The following is an 18,974-nucleotide window of genomic DNA, read 5'->3' on the forward strand; positions in this document are numbered from 1 at the left end:
TTTCACCAAAAGTAATTAATATACTACTGTTAATTGTTAAATATATAACATGATGTTGAATAATTTTTACTTTAAACATCATCTGTATAATCAACTCTTCTATTAAGACAATCTATATAACTTCTGACAGATCTTTAATATCCTATGTATTCTCCTTCTGCATCCTGTTCAAAACCTTATCCTTAACCTATGATTACCCTTCCTACTTTGCTTATCTTTTTCCCAAATCTCCCTTAGTTGACCTCATTTTTTAGACTTCCCCTGACACTCACTATCCAAAATGACCCTTCCATCAATGTATTTAGAATTTATATAGCACTATTTATTAATATACTTTATATTGTGTATACATTAACTAATTATAGTTATTCTTATACTTTGTTTTTTAACTTAATACTGGATTTAAAAGTGATTTGTATATTATTTCCCTGACCTTATCTTTGTGTTTCAGGGTAAAGATAATGTGAGAAAAATGATATATCTACTAAAAATCTTTTCTCTTTGTCCCACAGCATAAGCATAATGTCTTGCTTTAGGCTCTACTCAGTAGACAGTTTTCAATTGTGTGCGCGACCTAACACTAATGCTTGCAGAAATCGATTTACTTATATTTACTGCCAAGTCATAAAATCTGAGGCAGGGTAGATCCCTTGTTTGAATAAACTTATTATGTTATTCTTGTCTCTGTTATTTCCATAACAGAAATAAGAGTAACAGAGTATGTTATGTTGATATAAGGAAACATAATTAAAATTTCTTTTTATCTCTAGGGACACTTACCTTTTGCTGTAGCAGGGAGTACGGATGAGGTCAAAGTTGGAAAAAGGATGGTCAGAGGCCGTCAGTACCCTTGGGGAGTTATACAAGGTAAATATTATGATAGTGAGCAGGCTTGCTCTGGACTGATTATGTTAATAATATGCATATTATCAAAGTCTCAAAATATCAGTTTAACTTGAGCCAATATTGGTAACTGTTGCTAAATAGTAAAATAACAGTTGCTAATAAGAAGCACAGATTCTGTTTCATTTAAGCTAATGCTTACTTTGATTATGTTTTATTCTCATATCACTTTGCTGGATAGAGTTTTAGGAAACAACCCACAGAGGCTGGACAGAACCTCCTCATTTGCCCCAATCTTCCATATGCATATTACTTCTCTATACATGAGCCATCACATTCAAGATGTTGGAAAGTCCTTTGAACAAAAGTACTTTGAACAAAATTGAAACCTGAATACTAGAGTTTAAATGAATGGCTATCATCAACAAGACAAATAATAACAAGTGTTGGAGAGGCTGTGGAGAAAAAGGAACCCTCATACACTGTTGGTGGGAATGCAGATTGGTGCAGCCGTTATGGAAGGCAGTGTGGAGGTTCCTCAAAAAATTAAGAATAGAATTACCATATGACTCGGCACTCCCTCTCGTGGTTATATACCCCCAAAATCTGAAAACATTTATCCATAAAGACATGTGCTCCAATGTTCATTGCAGCTTTATTTATGGTGAACAAGACATCAAAACAACCAAAGTGTCCTTCAATAGATGATTGGATAAAGATGTGGTATAGATACAAAGTGGAATACTATTCTGCCATAAGAAAAGAATACTATTGTGCCATTTGTGACAATGTGGATGGATCTTGAGATTATTATGCTGAATGAAATAAGTCAGACAGAAAAAGTCAAGAACCATATGATTTCACTAGTAAGAGAGATAAAACTGAAAGCAACAAAGGAACAAGACAAACAAATACAGAAACAAAAACTCATAGACACAGGCAATAGTTTAGTGGTTACCAGAAGGAATGGGAGTGGGAGGTAAAAAGGGTAAAGGGGGTTAAATATATGGTGATGAAAGGAGATTTGACTTTGGGTGGTGAACACACAATACAGATCACATATTATAGACTTGTACATTTAAAGCCTACATAATTTTATTAATTAATGTCACCCTAATTAATTTAATTAAAAAATAAACACATTACATGAATTAGTTACTACCTTATTTATAAAACATTTAAAATGGTCACTAGAAAAAAGATGGTAAACTATTTTTAAAATAAAGAAATATAATTTACCTTTGGGTAAATTATACCTACACTTTTATATTAGTTGTTTAGCATCATGATGAGTTAGACTATTATAATAGGTAGTCATTTATTGTCTAGTTCATATGCTTATGATGCTAATTATTTGGGATAGGATTATCTCTACATGGTCTAATTTCCAAATGTTGTTTTCAATTGACATATTAGAAATTTCAAATTTATGAAACATACTTTAAAACATTTTAATTCATATTAAATTTGTTTATAATATGCACAATACAGAATATATTATGCTCAGTCTCCTGGATATGAGAAACACAGGAGTTAGCCATGTCAATTTATTGATTTATTCTGAAGATTGACTAACTCAGTCTCATAAATATTTTGTATAAACAGAATTTGATAACTTAAGCATGTACAATTATTAAGATTTTGTGTTAGCAGATTTAATTTAATGAAATTATTTACTTTGGTGAAAGTATATTATATTTTTTGTTAGTGCTCTGTAAAATACCTTGAGGGTAGATTGTAAAATGCAAATATAATTATTAATGAAAACATATACCATATAACAATATAACATGTTATTTCACTGTTTCATATTTGTTCTTTGGCTAATAAATTTAAAGCAAAATTTCTGGTCTATAAATAAACTGTCTATAATTGGCGTACCATATAACCATACAAAGACTGACAATTAAGTTCGCGAACTTGTTGCCATGATGTTGCTAACTTTTTTGATCTCAGAGGGATTATTCATTATGAACTTGTACCAACTGGACAAACAGTTAATCAATTTTGGTGTGCTGAAAAGGCTGCATGAAAAAATTGGATGACCTGAACATTTCACCAACAATTCATGGCTCTTGCATCATGACAATGCACCAGCTCACATGGCACTGTCTGTGAGGGAGTTTTTAGCCAGTAAACAAATAACAATATTGGAACACCCTCCCTACTCACCTGATCTGGCCCCAAATGACTTCTTTCTTTACCTGAAGATAAAGGTAATATTGAAAGGAAGACATTTTGATGACATTCAGGATATCAAGGGTAATACGACAACAGCTCTGATGGCCATTCCAGAAAAAGAGTTCCAAAATTGCTTTGAAGGGTGGACTGCCAGCTATGCACTGGCATCAGTACATAGCTTCCCAAAGGGAGTACTTCAAAGGTGACTGTAGTGATATTTATCAATGAGGTATGTAGCACTTTTTCTGGAATGAGTTCTAGAAAACTTAATTGTCATACCTCATAATTACATGGTTAAAGCAATTATAGCTGTTAATCAGAATTATCTCTTAGTTGTTATTTTAAATATGTTTTTCATGCATGCATTTATTTAATAAAACATCTTGAGTGTTAGGGATTGATGATGTGTTGTGGCTTTATTATTTCCCTACATAGTGGAAAATGAAAATCACTGTGATTTTGTTAAGCTCCGGGACATGCTTCTTTGTACAAATATGGAAGACCTAAAAGAACAAACTCACACCCTGCATTATGAACGTTATAGGTGCTGTAAACTGCAGAGAATTGGCTTCACTGATGTAGGCCCAGACAACCAGCCAGTTAGGTGAGTAGAGATTTTTCTTGAGCAAGCTAATGGATAATTTACAAAGTTCCTACATTCATGAGATACAATCATTTGTGAAATAACTGTACTTCTCATATCCTGGGTTATCCTGAATTTGATGTTTTTCAATCATCTTCAAAGTTAGATGGAGAACATTATTAGGAGCAACATAATGCAAGGAATCATTTATATTCTGAAATATGTGTATCCAGTATATGTATATAATAATGTGTGTATCCAAAAGAGAAGTTTAGGAAGAAAATTGACAAATAGTAGCAAAGATTGGCAAAGGCTGGCAAAGGATATTGAGAAGAATGCAATAAATATTGAGAGTTGGATGGAGGAAAGAGGAAAAACAACAGTATAATATTATGGAAATCAAATGAAAATAGTTGGAAAGTAGGTGTACTCAGCTATTTTGAAGATGAATAGGATTTGTGCTGCAAAAACATATAGTCATATAATCTAGTTATATTAGTTATGGCACATTGAAGACAACCAAAATTGAATTAGCTACCTTAAATAAATCATACTTTGAAAGATACCTGACTTTTTAAATTTTATTTATTTTGAGAATGAGAGGTTTTCCCAAATTTTATTGTGAAAAGATGTGAAGAAATATGATATAATAAAAAGTTGTGGGAACTAGAAATCACTGATGTAACTATTTTCAAATTTCTAGTATATTGTCATATTCAATACTGCACCTACGTCATTTTTTAATATTTCATGATATAGAAATTTCCATTTCTATACATGGAAGAATATTGGTAAATATCTTTACATGAGACTTAATATATAATATATACTTTTACATTATACTTTTATTTATATTAGCATTTTAATAAAATAGTAATAAAATTCCTTTGTAGTTTTCAAGAGATCTATGAAGTCAAAAGACAGGAGTTCTATGATCAATGCCAGAGGGAAGAAGAAGTGTTGAAACAAAAGTTTATGCAGCGAGTAAAGGAGAAAGAAATAACATTTAAAGAAACTGAAAAAGAGGCAAGTATTTCCAGTTTAATATAATTGGTATTCATTTGTAGGTGTCCTATTAATTTAGGGTATTTAATCTCAATAATTTAGTTGATGTTTTGGGAGACTCATTGCTATTTTTCAAAATTAGCTATTTACCATGTAGGTTTTGAACACAGACTTTAAAAAATTATAGTCTGTAATTTTTATCTAGAGGATTTGGAAAAATTGCTTTTTTTTAACTTTTTTAGTAGTTTGTTTATTTTAATAATTTAAAAAATTTAATTATCGTATACATACAATATTATATTAGTTTCAGGTGTACAACATAGTGATTAGACATTTATATAACTTATGAAGTGATTATCCCAATAAATCTAGTACCTATCTCATACCATACATAGTTATTAAAATATTGACTTAAAATATTCCTTATGCTATATTTTACATCCTCATGACTATTTTATAACTACCAATATGTACGTCTTAATCCCTTTAACTTTTTCTTCTCCTTTTTTTTTTTTGAGGAAAATTTTTTTTAAAATTTATTGGGGTGACAATTGTTAGTAAAATTACAGGTAAAATTACAGTAAAATTATAGATTTCAGGTGTACAATTCTGTATTACATCATCTATAAATCCCATTGTGTGTTCACTACCCAGAGTCAGTTCTCCTTCCATCACCATATATTTGATCCCCCTTACCCTCATCTCCCACCTCCCACCCCCCTTACCCTCTGGTAACCATTAAACTATTGTCTGTGTCTCCTTTCCCTTTTTCGACCATCCCCCCAAACTTCCTCCCAGCTGGCAACCATCAAAATGTTCTCTGTATCTATGAATTTGTGACAGTTTTGTTTGTTTATTTATTTTGTTCTTTATACCCCACATATAAATGAAATTATATGGCGTTTGTCTTTCTCTGTTTGACTTACTCAGCACAATGCCCACAAAGTTCATCCACGTTGTTGCAGATGGCAAGATTTCATTTTTTATGGCTGAGTAATATTCCATTGTGTGTGTGTGTGTGTGTGTGTGTGTGTGTATTACATCATCTTTTTTTTTTAATTTATTGGGGTGACAATTGTTAGTAAAATTACATAGATTTCAGGTGTACAATTCTGTATCACATCATCTATAAATTACATTGTGTGTTCACCACCCAGAGTCAGTTCTCCTTCCATCACCATATATTTGATCCCCCTTACCCTCATCTCCCACCCCCCACCCTCCTTACCTTCTGGTAACCACTAAACTATTGTCTGTGTCTATGAGATTTTTTGTTTGTTTGTTTGTTTGTCTGTTTGTTTTGTTTTTTACTTAGACGTTTCATTTATATCCCTCACACTGTGGACCCCCCTCCCTCCATTCACTATCTCTCTGACATCGCACCGAGCCATCCCATTTCCACTGTCTCCACTCCCAATGCTGTACTCTGCCACTTGTAAATGTATACATACCTATATATACATATATATATATATAAAATATTATAATTGGCATCCATTATTGTTCAGCTTCAGGTGTACAGTGCAGTGATCAGGCATCTACATCTTCCCTGAGATGGTCTCCCAAATGGGACATGTGTCTATCGGATACCCTACAAAATCTTTACAACATTATTGATTATGTTCTCCAGATTAATTTTCAATCCGTGGCCATCTTGTGGTTACTGATTGTTTTCTAATCCCCTCACCTTCCCCCTTACCCCCACCCCCCCGCCCATCTAGCAACCCTCAGTTTCTCCTCTTTGTCTCCAAAACTGTTTCTGATTAGTTCATTCACTTATTCTTTTCTTTAGATTCCGCATATAAGTGAGATCATATGGTACTTATCTTTCTCTGTCTGACTTATTTCACTTAACATAATGTTCTCTAGGTCCATCCATGTTGTTGCAAATGGTAAGATTTCTTTCTTCTTTATGGCTGCGTAATACTCCATTGTATAAATGTACCACATTTTCTTAATCCAGTCATCTACCGATGGGCATTTCGGTTGTTTCCATGTCTTAGCTATTGTGTATAGTGCTGCAATAAACATAGGACTGCATAAAGATTTTTGAATTGGAGTTTTGGATTTCTCTGGACAGATACCTAGGAGTGGAATTACTGGATCATAGGGTAGTTCCATTTTCAGATTTTTGAGATACCTCCATACTGTTTTCCATAGTGGCTGCACCAATCTGCAATCTCACCAACAGTGCACAAGCGTTCCCTTTTCTCCACATCCGCACCAGCTCTTGTTGTTTGTTGATTTATTGATGATAGCCATTTTGACTGGGGTGAGGTGGTATCTCATTGTGGTTTTTATTTGCATTTCTCTGATGGTTAGTGAGGTTGAGCATTTCTTCATATGTCTGTTTGCCATCTGTATGTCCTTTTTAGAAAAATGTCTCTTCAAGTCCTCTGCCCATTTTTTAATTGGGGCGTTTGTTTTTGTGGAGTTGAGTTGAGTGAGTTTTTCATAGGTTTGTGATATTAATCCCTTATCAGATATATCATTGGCAAATATCTTTTCCCATTCAGTAGGATCTCTTTTTGTTTTATTGATGGTTTCCTTTGCTGTGAAAAAACTTTTTAGTTTGATATAATCCCACATGTTTATTTTTTCTCTTACTTCCCTCGCGCAAGGGGATATATCAGTAAAAATCTTACTCCGGGTAATGTCTGTGAAGTTTCTTCCTATATTTTCTTCTAGGTATTTTATGGTTTCAGATCTTACATTTAAGAGTTTAAGCCATTTTGAATTTATTTTTGTATATGGTGTAAGGAGGTGGTCCAGCTTCATTTTTTTGCATATGTCTGTCCATGTTTCCCAGCACCATTTATTGAATAGACTGTCTTTACCCCATCGTACATTCTTGCTTCCAATGTCGTAGATTAATTGGCCATATAGGCGTGGATTTATTTCTGGACTCTCTATTCTGTTCCATTGATCTATGTGTCTGTTTTTATGCCAGTACCATGCTGTTTTGATTACTGTAGCCTTGTAGTATAATTTGAAGTCAGGTATTATTATACCTCCCACTTTGTTTTTATTTCTCAAGATTGCTGAGGCTATACGGGGTCTTTTATGGTCCCATACAAATTTTAGGATTATATGTTCTATTTCTGTGAAAAACGACGTTGGCAGTTTGATAGGAATTGCATTGAATATGTATATTGCCTTAGGCAGTATGGACATTTTAACTATATTAATTCTTCCTATCCATGAACATGATATGTGTTTCCATCTATTTATATCTTCCTTCATTCCTTTCTTCAGTGTCTTATAATTTTCTGAGTACAGATCTTTTACTTCTTTGGTTAAATTTATTCCCAGGTATTTTATAGTCTTTGGAGCGATTGTAAATGGGATTGTTTTTTAAATTTCTCCTTCTGATGTTCTATTATTGGTATATACAAATGCAACTGATTTCTGAATATTAATTTTGTATCCTGCTACTTTACTAAATTCATCTATCAGCTCTAATTGCTTCTTGGTGGAGTCTTTAGGGTTCTCTATATATAGTATCATATCATCTGCATACAATGATAACTTTACTTCCTCCTTACCAATTTGGATGCCTTTTATTTCTTTTTCTTGTCTGATTGCTGTGGCTAGAACTTCCAGCACAATGTTGAATAGAAGCGGAGATAGTGGGCAACCTTGCCTTGTTCCTGATCTTAGGGGGAATGGTTTTAGCTTTTCCCCATTGAGTATGATGTTAGCTGTGGGTTTGTCATATATGGCCTTTATTATGTTGAGATATGATTCCTCTATTCCCACTTTCTTAAGGGTTTTTATCATAAGTGGCTGTTGGATTTTATCAAATGCTTTTTCTGCATCTATTGATATGATCATGTGATTTTTATTTTTCATTTTGTTAATGTGGTGTATCACATTAATTGATTTGCCAATGTTGAACCACCCTTGCATACCAGGGATGAATCCCACTTGATCATGGTGAATGATCTTTTTAATGTATTGCTGAATTCTGTTCGCTAATATTTTGTTGAGGATTTTTGCATCTATGTTCATTAGAGATATCGGCCTGTAGTTTTCTTTTTTTGTGGTGTCTTTGTCTGATTTTCGGATCAGGGTGATAGTGGCTTCGTAAAAAGTGTTTGGGAGTCTTCCTTCCTTCTGGATTTTTTGGAAGAGCTTGAGGAGAATAGGTGATAATTCTTTTTTGAACGTTTTGTAAAATTCACCTGTAAAGCTATCTGGTCCAGGGTTTTTGTTTGCTGGGAGACTGTTGATTACTGATTCAATTTCCGTGGTAGTAATCAGTCTATTCAGGTTTTCTGTTTCTTCTTGAGTTAGCCTTGGAAGGTTGTACGCCTCTAGAAAATTGTCCATTTCTTCCAAATTGTCAAATTTGTTGGCATATAGTTGCTCATAGTAACTTCTTAAAACTTTTTGTATTTCTGCAGTGTCCGTTGTCACTTCTCCTCTTTCGTTTCTGATTTTATTAATTTGGGTCCTCTCTCTTTTTTTAATGAGTCTAGCTAAAGGTTTGTCGATTTTGTTTATCTTCTCTAACAACCAACTCTTGGATTCATTGATCTTTTGTATTGTTTTTCTGGTTTCTATTTCATTTATTTCTGCTCTGATCTTTATTATCTCCTTCCTTGTGCTCCCTTTGGGCTTATTTTGCTGTTCTTTTTCCAAATCCCTTAAGTGTGAAGAAAAACTGTTGATTAGTGATGTTTCTTGTTTCTTTAGGTAGGCCTGCAAAGCTATGAATTTCCCTTTTAGAACTGCTTTCGCGGCATCCCATAGATTTTGGGTCGTCGTGTTTTCATTTTCGTTTGTTTCGAGATATCTTTTGATTTCTTCCTTGATCTCCTGCTTGATCCATTCATTATTTAGTAATAAGTTATTCAGCGTCCATGAATTGGTGTGTCTTCCAGTTTTTTTCCTGTAGTTCATTTCTAATTTCATAGCATTGTGATCAGAGAAGACAATTGGTATGATTTCAATTTTCTTAAATTTATCAAGACTTGTTTTGTGGCCTAACATATGATCTATCTTGGAAAATGTTCCATGTGCGCTTGAGAAAAACGTGTATTTTGCAGCATTGGGGTGAAATGTTCAGAAAATATCGATTAAATCCAAGTGGTCCAATGTATCATTTAAGGCTGTTGTTTCCATATTGATTTTCTGTCTGGAAGACCTGTCCCTTATTGTCAGAGGTGTGTTGAAGTCCCCTAAAATAATAGTGTTACTGTTGATCTCTGTGTTAATGTCAGTCAGTACCTGTTTTATATATTTAGGTGCTCCTATGTTGGGTGCATAGATGTTTACTAGGGTTATGTCCTCTTGTCGGATCGATCCCTTTATTATTATATAGTGCCCATCTTTATCTTTTAGTATGTTCTTCATTTTAAAGTCTATTTTGTCAGATATAAGTATTGCAACTCCAGCTTTTTTCTCATTTCCATTTGCATGAAATATCTTACTCCAACCCTTCACTTTCAGCCTGTGTGCATCTTTTGTTCTGAGGTGAGTCTCTTGTATACAGCATATACAAGGGTCTTGCTGTCTTATCCAGTCAGCCACCCTATGTCTCTTGATTGGAGCATCTAATCCATTTACATTTTAAGTGATTATTGACAGGTACATAGTTATTGCCATTTTTAAATTTGTAGTTAGGTTGTTTTGATCTTTCTTCTATTTACAGAAGTCCTTTTAGTATTTCTTGCAATGCTGGCTTGGTGGTAATAAATTCCTGTAGCTTATTTTTTTCTGGAAAGCTCTTTATCTCTCCATCAACTTTAAATGATAGCCTTGCTGGATAAAGCAATCTAGGTTGTAGGTCTTTGTTTTCCATCACTTTGAGTATCTCCTGCCACTCCCTCCTGGCCTTCAATGTTTCTGTAGAAAAATCATTTGATAGTCTTATGGGAGTTCCCTTGTATGTAACCCTCTGTCTTTCTCTTGCTGCTTTTAGGATTCTCTCTTTGTCTTTAAGCTTTGCCATTTTAACTATAATGTGTCTTGGTGTGGACTTGTTTGGGTTTATCCTGGTTGGAACTCTCTGCACTTCCTGGGCTTGTATGTTGGTTTCCTTCATCAGGTTGGGGAAGTTTTCGGACATTATTACTTCAAATATGTTCTCAATCCCTTGCTTACTCTCTTCACCTTCTGGTATTCCTATGATGCGCATGTTGTTGCGCTTGATGTTATCCCAGAGGTCTCTTAAGCCATCCTCATTGTTTCTTATTCTTTTTTCTTTCTGTTGTTCCGTTTGAGTGATCTCTGCTACCTTGTCTTCTAAGTCGCTGATTCGATCCTCTGCTTCATCTAACGTGCTGGTAATTCCTTCAAGTGAGTTCTTAATTTCGGTAATTGTGTTCTTTAGTTCTAACTGGTTGTTCGTTATGATTTCTACATCCTTCTTTATGTCTTCTCTAAGCTCCTTAAACATTCTTTTCACCAATGTTCTGAACTCTGTCTCTGAAAGGTTGGTTACCTCTGCTTCATTTGGTTCCAGTTGTGAAGGTTTCTTCTGTTCTTTTATTTGGGACGTGTATCCTTGTTTCCCCATTCTGGCTGACTTTCTGTGTTTGCTTTGATGTGTTAGGTAGATCCCCTAAAGTTCTTAGTTCTTGCTAGGTTATCTTATGTAGTATGTGTCCTTTATATTTGACTTGCACTACTTCGTTCTTCTCCTCTGCGTGTGCCCCAAAGGTGACTCTTGTGTTTTGTATATTGCCCTGTTCAAGAAGATCTTTAATTGCGTTTTGCTTGTGATTCGGTGGGGTTAACTCCTAGGCTGACTCGTTGTGAGACTTGGCTCTGTCCACTGCAGGGCTTTCTGCTGCGTGAGGGTTGACCACTTAAATGTGGTTTGGCCTCTATGGGCTCTTGTGCCTGCAGAGAATTCCCTCTGCGTGTGTGACTTGTAGGTCAAACCTGGTGGTACTCTGGTTTGGTCTGGAGTTGGCCTCTGGATATGTTGAATCTTGTGCCTCTTAAGCTGGGCCCTGGTAGGGCAATTTCAGAACAAAGCAAATCACCAAGCACAACAACAACAATAACAACAAAGTAAAAAAATCAAATACATTCACATGTAAAAACACCTGATACCCCCACTCGACACAGGTAAAGACATCAAAGATATAAAGACAAAACACAACACAACAAAACAAAACAAAACAAAAAGCAGCGCCAATCTTGGCTTAAGCCCACCAACTAATGTCCAGGTTTTCCTCTGCCGTACCAAAGAGCCCCCTGTTTATTGCTCAGGCAGAGCCGGTCACCTGGTGCCCAGAGTGACTTTGGGACTGTAGAGTTGAATGCGTGGGCCTGAGTGGTCTGGATGATAGTTTTTACAAAGTCAGTGCCGTTTCTGCCCTTGCCTGCACATATGCACACTGAGAGTAGCACCACCAGCCTTGTATCCAGTACTCCTGAGTCTTAGGGCACTTCTTCAGTGTGTGTGTGTATGGGGGGGTGCAGGAGGGAGATTTCTGAGCTGCTGAAAGCCCAGAGCTGCGTCTGCCGCTTACTGCTGATCCCTGGGAGTGCCTCCACAGTTGCATTTGCCCCGCCCTAAGCAGGCCAGAAAGGGTGGGGGCTGGGGATGGAGGGGTCTTCTGTCTCCCAGCCCAGCCGCGTCACCCTCTTCCACATGCCAGAAAAGTTGGTGGCTAAGGATGGAGGAGTCTCTTCTCTCCTAGCCCAGCCAAAATCATACTCTTCCCAGCCTCTTCCCTGGGTCAGAGCTGCCTGTCAGTGTTCCCAGAACCTGAGCACTACTATGGCTCCTCTGTAGTCTGACACTACTCCTCAGTTCAGGGGCCAGTTTAAGTCTCTGGAAGGGCGGGGGTGGGGGGTAGGATTGGAAGAGAGGGAAGAGGGGCCCAGGTATGGAGTTTGTGTTCTTTGTCCAACCTGGGGCCCACTAGTCGCCCTCCCGGCGGGAGAGATCAGCTGTGGGACGCAGGGGAAGAGCCCACCTCCTGGTTTTTGTATTCTGTGTTCCGCCCTGGGATCCCATGCGTGTTTGGAACTGCGGGTGCCACCGCAGTTTTTGCCGCCTCCGCCGCTGGCCAGGATTCCGCCGCTGCCACTGCTGCCGCCACCAGCCGGGACTCTGCCGTGGGCCTGCGCGTTTTCACTCCACTCCCTTCCTTCCTTCCCCTGCTCGCCCAATTAGCACACCTTCAAGTAATCCTTCCACGAGTCTCTTAGCTGTTCTGTGTGATGAGCAAAGAGTTCTTTGATGGGTTATAGGTCCCGTTTGTAATAAGATCTGGAGGAGAACTCAGAAAGTGCCCCCCGCTGCTGCCATTCCTATGACTCCGAACCTGTATTACATCTTCTTTATCCACTCATCCATTGATGCACACAATATCTCAGTTATTGTAAATAAAGCTGCAAAATATATATAGATAGATGATAGATAGATAGATAGATAGATAGATAGATAGATAGATAGATAGATAAAAAGATAGATAGATAGATAGATAGATGCACATGTCCCTTTGAAGTAGTGTTTTGCATTTCTTTGGATAAATACTCAAAAGCGGGAATACTGGGCCCTTCTTTGTGTCTTCTTATAGCCTGTGTTTTATAGTCTATTTTGTCTGGTATAAGTATTGTTACCCCAGATTTTGTTGTTGTTGTTGTTGTTGTTTTTCTTAATTAAGTTTATTGGAGTGATAATTGTTAGCAAAGTTACATAGATTTCAGGTGTACAATTCTGTAATACATCATGTATATATCACATTGTATATTCACCACCCAAAGTCAGTTCTTCCATCACCACATATTGGATCCCTTTTACCTTCATCTACCACCCTGTCATACCCCCTTACACTCTGGTAACCACTAAACTATTGTCTGTGCCTGTGAGTTTTGTTTCTCATTTGTTAGTCTTCTTCTTTTGTTGTTTTTGGTTTACATACCACATATCAGTGAAATCATATGGTTCTCTGCTTTTTCTGTGTGACTTATTTCGCTTAGCATGATAATCTCAAGATCCATCTATGTTGTTGCAAATGACACTATTTCATCTTTTCTTATGGCAGAGTGGTATTCCATTATGTATGCATACCATCTCTTATTTATCCCATCATGCGTCTAAGGACACTTTGGTTGTTACCATGTCTTGTCCATTGTAAATATAGCTGCAGTGAACATTGGAGCACGTATATCTTTATGTATAAGTGTTTTCAAATATTTTTGGTATATACCCAGGAGAGGGAATGCTGGGTAGTATGATAATTCTATTCTTAATTTTTTGAGGAACCTCCATACTGCCTTCCATAACGGCTGCACCAGTCTGCATTCCCACCAACAGTGTATGAGGGTTCCTTTTTCTCCACAGCCTCTCCAACACTTGTTACTATTTGTTTTGTTGATGACAGCCATTCTGACTGGGGTGAGGTGATATCTCATTGTGGTTTTATTTGCATTTCTCTTTTTATGTTTCTATTGGCCATCTGAATGTCCTCTTTGGAGAAATGTCTATTCAGGTCCTCTGCCTATTTTCTAATTGGATTTTTTGTTGTTGTTGGTGAGCTGTATGAGTTCCACATATAGTTTGGATATTAGCCCCTTATCAGAGGTGTGCTTCACAAATATTGATACACATTGGGTTGATTGCCTTTTTATTTTGCTGATGGTTTCCTTTGTTGTGCAGATGCTTTTTAGTGGATATAGTGCCTTTCATTTATTTTAGCTTTTACTTGCCTTGAGGTCAAATTCATAAAATCCTTTTTGAATCCAAGGTCCATAAGTTTAGTACCTATGTTTCCTTCTATGCAGTTTATTGTTTCAGGTTTTATGTTTAGGTCTTTGATCCATTTTGAATTAACTTTGGTACATGGTGACAGATGGCAGTCTAGTTTCATTCTTTTGCATGTGGCTTTCCAAATCTCCCAGCACCATATAATGAAGAGGCTGTCTCTTCCTCCTTGTGCGTTTTTGGCTTTGTCGAAAATTATCTGTCCGTATTTATGTAGATTTGTTTCTGGGTTTTCAGTTCTATTTCATTGGTCTGTGTGCCTGTTTCTCTGCCAATACCTTGCTGTTTTGATTATTGTTGCCCTGCAGTACTGCTGGAAGTCAGGGAGTGTGATACCTTCAGCATTGTTCTTTTTGTTAGGATTGCTTTGGCCATTTGGGTTCTTTTGTAGTTCATACAATCTGATGATTTTTTTGTTCTACTTCTTTAAAAAAAAAAGTGCCATTGGAATTTTGATGGGGATTGCGTTAAATCTGTATATTGCTTTGGATAATTTGGCCATTTTAACTATGTTGATTCTTCCAATCCATGAACATGGAATACCTTTCCATTTCTTTTTGTCTTCTTTAATTTCTTTTAAAAATGTCCTATAGTATTCAGTGTATAGGTCATTCACATCTTTAATTATGTTTATTCCTAGGTATTTTATTTTTTGGTTCAAATGCAAAAGGAATTGTTTTTTTTATTTCTTTTTCTGAGATTTTATTGTGAGTATATAGGAATGCAATGGATTTTTGTACGTTGATTTTGTAGCCGGTGACTTGACTGTATTTGTTCATTGTTTCTAATAGCTTTTTGGTGGAATCTTTAGTGTTTTCAATATATAGCTCCTAGCCACCTGAAAAAGGTGACAATTTAACTTTTTCATTCCCAACTCGGGTGACATTTATTTCTTTCTCTTGCCTTATTGCTTTGGCTAGAACTTCCAGTATATGTTGAATAGCAGTTGTTATAGGGCACAACCCTGTCTTTTTCCTGAATGTAGAGTGAAGTGCTTCAGTTTTTCACCATTAATTATGATATTTTCTGAGGGTTTGTGATATATGACCATTATGTTAATGTTTTTTCTATACACATTTTATTAAGTGTTTTAACCATGAATGTGTGTAGCATATTGTCAAATGCCTTTTCTGCATCTATTAATAAAATCATGTATTTTTTGTCTTTTATTTTGTTTATGTGGAGTATCACATTGATTGATTTATGTATATTGAACCATCCTTGTGACCCTGGGATGAACCTGGGATGAACCCTGGGATGAATCAAGTGGAAATCACTTGATTGTGATTTATAATCTTTTTAATGTCTTATTGCATTTGATTTGCTAGAATTTGGTTTAGGACCTTTACATCTGTATTCATCAAAGTTTTGGTCTGTACTTTTTTTTTTTGAGGGTAATCCTTACCAGGTTTTGGTATCAGGGTAATGTTGGCCTCAGAAAATGAGTTAGGGAGTTGTCTCTTCAATTTTTTGCAAGACTTTGAATAAGACAGGTATTAGATCTTTTTGAATGTTTGATAGAATTCATTAGTGAAGTCGTCTCATCCCGACTTTTGCTTTTGGGGAAGTTTCAGATGACAGATTAAATTTCTTTACTGTTGATCAGTAAATTCCAATTCTTCGTGATTCAGCCTAGGAAGGCTATATGTTTCTAAGCACAGGTCTGTTTTTTCTAGGTTATTGATTTTTGTGGCATATAATCCTTCATAGTATTCTTGGATGATCCTTTGTATTTCTATCCTATATGTGGTAACTTCTTTTTCATTTCTGGTTTTGCTTTTTTGTGTTTTTTCTCTTCTTCTTATCTTAGTGACTCTAGCCAACGTTTGTCAATTTTATTAATCTTTTCAAAGAACCAGCTCTTTGTTGCATTAATTTTTCTATTGTTTTTTGGTTCTCTGTTTTAATTAGTTGTGTTCTGATTTTTATTATTTCCTTCCTTCTGCTGATTTTGGGTTTCCTTTGTTCTTCTTTTTCTACTTCTTTAAAGTGTAACATGAGGTTATTTATCTGGGATTTCTCTTCTTCTTTGAGATAGTCCTGTAATGGTATGAATTTTCCTCTTAAAACTGCTTTCGCTGCATCCCAAAATTTTTGGCAGAATGTATTTTTCTTCTTATTTGTTTCTATGTATCTTTTGATCTCTCCTCTTATTTCTTCTTTGACCCAGTCGTTCTTTAAAAGTATGTTGTTTAAACTCCATGTATTTGTGGTTTTCCCTGCTTTCTTTTTGCAGTTGATATACAATTTCAAAGCCTTGTGATCAGAGAATTATACTTAGTATAATTTCAATCTTCTTAAATTTGCTGGGGCTCATTTTATGTACCAATGTATGGTCTATCCTTAAGAATGTTCCATGTACACTAGAAAAGAATGTATAATCTGATGTTCTAGGATGAAGTGCTCTATAAATATCAACTGAGTCCATTTCATCTAATGTGTCATTTAAGGCTCCTATTTCTTTCTTTATTTTCTGTTTGGATGATCTATCCATATCTGTCAATGATGTTTTTAGGTCTCCTAATATTGTGCTTTGTTCAATTTCTCCCTTAGTTCTGTTAGTAATTGCTTTGTGTATTTGGTACTCCATGATTGGGGGCATAAATATTGAGGACTGTTATGTCTTTTTGTTGTATAATCCCCTTTATCATTATGAAATGTCCATCTTGGTCTCTTTTTACCTCTTTTATCTTGAAGCCTCTTTCATCTGATATCCATATAGCCACACCTGCTTTACTCTGAATACTATTTGTGTGGAGTGTCAATTGCCACCCTTTCACTTTGAATCTATGCTTGTCCTTGTAGCTGAGATGTGTCTCTTGGAGGCAGCATATGGTTAGGCTTTAGTGTTTTAATACAATGTGCTACTCTTTGACTTTTCATTGGTGAGTTCAGTCCATTTACATTTAGAGTGATTATTGATGTATGAGTATTTCCTACCATTGTATCTTTTTTTTCAAATTATTGGTGTGAAAATTGTTAGTGAAACTACATAGATTTCAGGTGTACAATTCTGTGTTACATCATCTATAAATACCATTGTGTGTTCACCACCCAGAGTCAGTTCTTCCATCACCATATATTTGATCCCCCTTACCCTCATCTCCCACCCCACCCCCTTACCCTCTGGTAACCACTAAACTATTGTCTGTGTCTATGAGTTTTTGTTTCTCATTTGTTTGTCTTGTTCTTTTGTTGTTTTTGGTTTATATACCACATATCAGTAAAATCATATGGTTCTCTGCTTTTTCTGGTCTAACTTATTTCGCTTAGCATTATACTCTCAAGATCCATCCATGTTGTCACAATTGTTCCTATATCATCTTTTCTTATTGCCGAATAGTATTCCATTGTGTATATATACCACAGCTCCTTTATCCATTCATCTGTTGAAGGACATTTTGGTTGTTTCCATGTCTTGGCCACCGTAAACAAAGCTCCAATGAACACTGGAGCACACATGTCTTTATGAATAAACGTTTTTCAGATTTTTTGTGTAGATACCCAAGAGAGGGATTGCTGGGTTATATGGTAATTCTAATCGTAATTTTTTGAGGAACCTCCACACTGCCTTCCATAACGGCTGCACCAGTGTGCTTTCCCACCAACAGTGTATTTTTGTATTTCTTTTTCTGTGATTTCATTGTTAGTATATACGAATGCAATGGAATTTTGTACATTGCTATTGTAGCCAGCAACTTTACCGTATTCGTTGACTGTTTCTAATAGCTTTTTGGTGGAGTCTTTAGGGTTTTCTTTAGGGTGTAGGTTTTCTATATATACCATCATGTCATATGTAAAGAGTGATAATTTAACTTCTTCATTCCCAATTTGGATGCCTTTTATTTCTTTCTCTTGCCTGATTTCTCTGGCAAGGACTTCCAACACTATGTTGAAAAGCAGAAGTGTTAGGGGACAGCCCTGTCGTGTTCCTGAACGTAGAGCAAAGGGCTTCAGTTTTTCACCATTAATTATGAGATCAGCTGAGGCCTTGTCCTATATAGCCTTTATTATGTTAAGGTATTTTCCTTCTATACCTATTTTATTAAGTGTTTTAATCATAAATGGTTGTTGTATCTTGTCAAATGCTTTTTCTGCATCAATTGATATAATCATATTATTTTTGTTCTTTATTTTTTTTATGTGATGTATCACATTGATGGATTTGCGGATGTTGAACCATCCTTGTGCCCCTGGGATGAACCCCACTTGGTCGTGATGAATAATCTTTTTAATGCATTGTTGTATTCGATTTGCTAAAATTTTGTTTAGGATTTTTGCATCTGTATTCATCAGAGATATTGGTCTGTAGTTTTCTTTTTTTGTGTTGTCCTTACCAGGTTTTGTTATCAGGATAATGTTGGCCTCAAAAATGAGTTAGGGAGTACTGTCTCTTCAAATTTTTGGAAGCGTTAGAGCAGGTTTGGTATTAGATCCTCTTTGAAAGTTTGGTAGAATTCACTAATGAAGCCATCTGGTCCCGGACTTTTGCTTTTGGGAAGGTTTTTGGATGACTGATTCAATTTCGATACTGGTGATCGCTCTGTTTAGATTTTCCAGTTCTTCATGGTTCAGCCTTGGAAGGCTATATGTTTCTAAGAACTTGTACATTTCTTCTAGGTTATTGTGGGG

The 18,974-nt window shown here is 35.8% G+C and overlaps 1 protein-coding gene across 1 annotated transcript in view; it reads left to right on the forward strand.

Annotated features, from left to right (window-relative positions):
- The window catches only part of SEPTIN14 (septin 14), a 115,942-nt gene that overhangs the window by 88,429 nt on the left and 8,539 nt on the right, over positions 1-18,974 (forward strand). Inside the window, exons 7-9 of the mRNA XM_033110640.1 lie at positions 771-867; positions 3,460-3,628; positions 4,501-4,633. Of these exons, the coding sequence (XP_032966531.1) occupies positions 771-867; positions 3,460-3,628; positions 4,501-4,633 (399 nt within the window). The remainder of the gene's footprint in view (positions 1-770; positions 868-3,459; positions 3,629-4,500; positions 4,634-18,974) is intronic.

Source organism: Rhinolophus ferrumequinum, chromosome 7 (assembly GCF_004115265.2).
Source record: "Rhinolophus ferrumequinum isolate MPI-CBG mRhiFer1 chromosome 7, mRhiFer1_v1.p, whole genome shotgun sequence".
NCBI lineage: Eukaryota > Metazoa > Chordata > Mammalia > Chiroptera > Rhinolophidae > Rhinolophus > Rhinolophus ferrumequinum.